The 4,104-nt window shown below is 37.8% G+C and overlaps 1 protein-coding gene across 1 annotated transcript; it reads right to left on the bottom strand.

The window, feature by feature from the left end:
- Positions 1–241: 241 nt before the first annotated feature.
- On the bottom strand, positions 242–1,201 carry LOC119810148 (olfactory receptor 143-like). Its single transcript, XM_038323489.1, has one exon. It carries the CDS (start codon positions 1,193–1,195, stop codon positions 242–244), a length of 954 nt encoding a protein of 317 aa, XP_038179417.1. The 5' UTR covers positions 1,196–1,201.
- Between the last annotated feature and the right edge of the window lie 2,903 nt (positions 1,202–4,104).

Genomic DNA, 4,104 nt, shown 5'->3' with positions numbered 1-4,104 from the left:
TCACCTTGTGATTCTACCTTGTACAAGAATGAAGCTAAATCCACATTAGAATGAGTCCCCAGATCAAAATATTTTCTTATCTTCAGGTAAAATAATCAAGAAATGTTGTGAAGGAATGAGAAGAAATAATACACTGGAACACTTGCCAGAATATAAAAACAAAGATAAAAGAGAATTAAAATATTGAAAACACAGTGAGAACCAAAAAATATGGAGAAAAAACTCATATTGGGAATGTGGACTATGGCAGCCCGAGTGCTTCATTCACTGTGAGTCTCCTTAGAGATCTCTTTAAAGCAAGCTTGACATCGTTATTCCTAAGACTGTAAATAAAAGGGTTCAGCAGTGGCAGGAAAAATGTATAAAATATACTGAGAAGTTTCCCCTGATCCACAGACTCATCAGATGACGTTTTGATATGTGTAAGCAAACCCAATCCATAGAATAGGGCCACAGTTATTATGTGAGAACTACAAGTGCTCATGGCTTTGTACAAACCCTTTCCTGAGGACAACTGAGTGACATTAAAAAGAATCAAAGCATAGGACATTAAGATGACAATGCTGGATGCAAGGACTACTGTGCCTATAACAACAGAACTCACAAGCTCATTGGCATAGATGCTGCTACAGGAAAGCTGAAGTAGGGGGAATATATCACACAGGTAGTGGTTGATGATGTTAGAATCACAAAAGTTGAGCCTGATCATAAAGCCTGTGTGGACAATGGCACCAGCTAACCCCATGAAGTATGAACCAAACATCATCAGGGAACATGTCCTAGGAGACATGATGACCATGTACAACAGAGGTTGACAGATGGCTACATAGCGATCATAGGCCATGGCTGTCAACACATAACACTCAGAGTTGGCAAAAAAGCAGAAAAAAAACAGCTGAGTCATGCATCCTTTAAAGGAGATGGTGTTCTTCTCTGAAACAAAACTCATTAGTGTTTTGGGAGTAAAGACAAAGGAATAACATAAGTCAATGAAGGACAAGTTAAAGAGAAAAAAGTACATGGGAGTCTGCAGGTCTGAATTTAGAAAAATGAGACTCATTAAACTCAAGTTCCCCACCACAGTGGCAGTGTGATTCACCAGAAACAGGATGAACAGGGGTAGCTGGAGCTCAGGTTGGTCTGTCAATCCTGTGAGAATGAATTCAGTCACTGTAGAGTCATTCTCCACAGCCATTTTTGTCACAGTAGATCTGGAGAAACATTAGTAAAGGGTCACATTAAACAATGAACTATGTCACTGACTATAAAAGGACAGCTAGAGCCAGTTGTTACAAGTGCAGGGTTGTGCGAAGCCACTGAGCATAGCATTCAGAGAACATTGCTACTTATTCTGAGAAATCTGTTTATTCTTTTCCTATTTATGATGAGCATCTACTATGATTAAACACTGGCACAACTCCAAAGTTTTTAAGCAACCACTTTCTCCTGTCTCTTTAATCTTCTTTAAGGATTAAATACAAAAGGAGAAATAAAATATCACTGTCTCCTAAACAGATGATTTATATAGCTTGGAGTTTTAGGGAATGTTATAAAGAAAAATATTTCTCTCTCTCTCTCTCTCTCTCTCTCTCTCTCTCTCTCTCTCTCTCTCTCTCTCTCTCTCTCTCTGTGTGTGTGTGTGTGTGTGTGTGTCTCTCTCTGTCTCTCTCTCTCTGTCTCTCTCTCTCTGTCTCTCTCTCTCTTTCTCTCTCTCTCTCCCCTCTCTCCTCCCTCTCTCCTTCCCTCCCTCTCTCCCTCCCTTTTTTGTCCTAAATATGTCAGTGCTGTTATACCACACAAGACCTTTCACACCAATATCCTAAGGAGTTTAAGTTTCTGACAATGAAGAGTTGTTAGTTATCCATACAAAATGGCTCAGATCTTCTAAGATATCTATGCCAGTGATATGTTCTCTTTATTTCCTCAGAGAAAATAATCTCATTTGCATCCAGTACATCATTTCTCTCAATTGAGACTCTTATAACCTGGAATTATTGGATAATATATTAAAAATTGTATTAGTCAGTGTTCTTTATTGTCACAGAAATTATGGAAGAAATATATACTATCCATGATCGTATATACACATCATATTATGAATACTATAATATATAAAATATAAATATTTCTAGGAAATTTAAAGGAAATTTAATGAAATGACTTACAGGTTGTTGTTCAACAATGTATACTCAAGAACAATAACCTAGTAGTTGCTCAGTCAGACAAGGCTATGTGTCTCAGCTAATCTGTGGAATCCTGAAGAAGGTATGGATGTGCTGATGAGGTGAGTACAAATGGGGGAAGAACATATCCTTCCTTCTTACATTGTCCTTTTATAGGCTTCTAGTAAAAGGAGTGACCCAGATTAAAAGTATGCCCTTCTAGGCTCTATATGTAAATTAAAGGCATTGTCCTACCCCCAAATCTGGATCACAAGTGTATCCTCCATTTCTGGATTATAGCTAATTCCTGTTATAGTCAAGGTGACAACCAAGAATAGGCATCAGAGTAGTATAGACAGTTATTCTCTCTTGATGATACCTCCAAGGTTGAGTGAGTTTCTACCTTAAGAGTAGAAATAACAGAACCAGTGTTTATATCATGTAGCATGAATACAAATACTCTCTCCTTTGAAACCCAAAGCCCTGCTTAGTTTGTAATTCCCCAACAGAAATACCTAGTTCCCTGAGCAGGGTATTGGGTTGTTCCCTTCAGAATTCTACTCATTATGCCCTGCACAAATTGGCAAAAGAAAAAACAGGTACCTACTCACCTGTCATTTTTAGTAATTATCTACAAGCCTTGTAATTGCATCAGCAACAATTAGATGAACTCTCTACAAGAAAAAAAGCTTTGGAGCAAAATATTTAAGGAAAGAAGGAATATTCACTAAAGACAGTTTTAATTTAAATCCAGATTTTCTGTTTCTTCCTAATGAATCTATATACCAAAATTGTAATCTATCTGGCCTTGTGCATTTATATTTACATATTCATATTTCTGTGAATATCTATACAATATGTCTCAAAAAAGAGGGTCTGTACATGGCTCAGTGGTAGAAACATATATTGCATACACAAGCTACTAGGTCTAATCTCAGCACTGTAATAATGATAATCAAACTAAGATGAAAAAAGAAAAAGGAGTTGCTATAGGAAATCCTACAGCCAGTAGCCTTTAAGTTACCTGCCCACTGGGGCATGGCCTCTTATACTATTTATGCTGATGTAAAGCACATGTCTGGTCACTTTTCTGGCTTCGGGATTTGGTTGCTATTCGTTCCAGCAAAGGGTTGTGATTTTTGAGTCTAGCCCTATATAAATAACCATCTATTATTCTCAATTCCGAGCTAGTATGGGATTTTTTTAAGCATCCTTCTTCATGTTGAGCCCACATGGATTTGGACTCCACACCTAGTAGGTGGACGGTCTAAAGGCCTAGCCAGTCCATCACCCAGAAAGTCTCCCAAACCTGACCCCTGGCTTGCTTTTACCTAAGTGGTTTTGTGTAGAACACCTACCACAGTGGACCTTACAGCATGCAGTGACTTGGATATTTTCCAAACACACGCATGACTGCTGCATTCTCTGCTGCAGTTCCCTAGCACAGTTCCTTGCCGTGTGGCAACTTGTGCAGCTTCCTGTTTGTGCTCTTGCTTGTGAGATTTGGGTTTCTTGTTCCATGCATGGAATTGATTTAATTTGTCAAGCAAAACATATTTCTCTATATTTAACCAGTACCAAGGTGGGAAACTAAAGCAGCTCAGGACTGTTCCTGTCACCATGGATTGCATTGCTGCTAGTCACAACCCTGCAACTATGACATCTGCTGAACAATAAAGATTACTACACCTAAAGCAATTTACCAAATCTCATAAGAGGTAATTAATAAATCAAACTGCATTAATATTAAAACTTTAAGTAACTTTTGCTAATACTACGGATTGTATTCTGAGAGGTTTTATGGTTATGGTGATACGTTCATTTATTGGATATTTGTACTCAGGCTTTTTTTCTTCATAATATATCATTAAGAAAGATTGTGGCACTTTTAGGAATGATACAGTCTTTACAGACTAATAATGAACAGCTAGTTGACAGGAAT

Source organism: Arvicola amphibius, chromosome 3 (genome assembly GCF_903992535.2).
Source record: "Arvicola amphibius chromosome 3, mArvAmp1.2, whole genome shotgun sequence".
Classification (NCBI taxonomy): Eukaryota; Metazoa; Chordata; class Mammalia; order Rodentia; family Cricetidae; genus Arvicola; species Arvicola amphibius.
The sequence above is the reverse complement of the archived record's forward strand: the minus strand, read 5'-3'. Positions and strand labels throughout refer to the sequence as shown.

Bases quoted from the DNA above. Each gene is read 5' to 3' on its own strand.
- LOC119810148 (XM_038323489.1), bottom strand. From the start codon at position 1,195: ATGGCTGTGGAGAATGACTCTACAGTGACTGAATTCATTCTCACAGGA.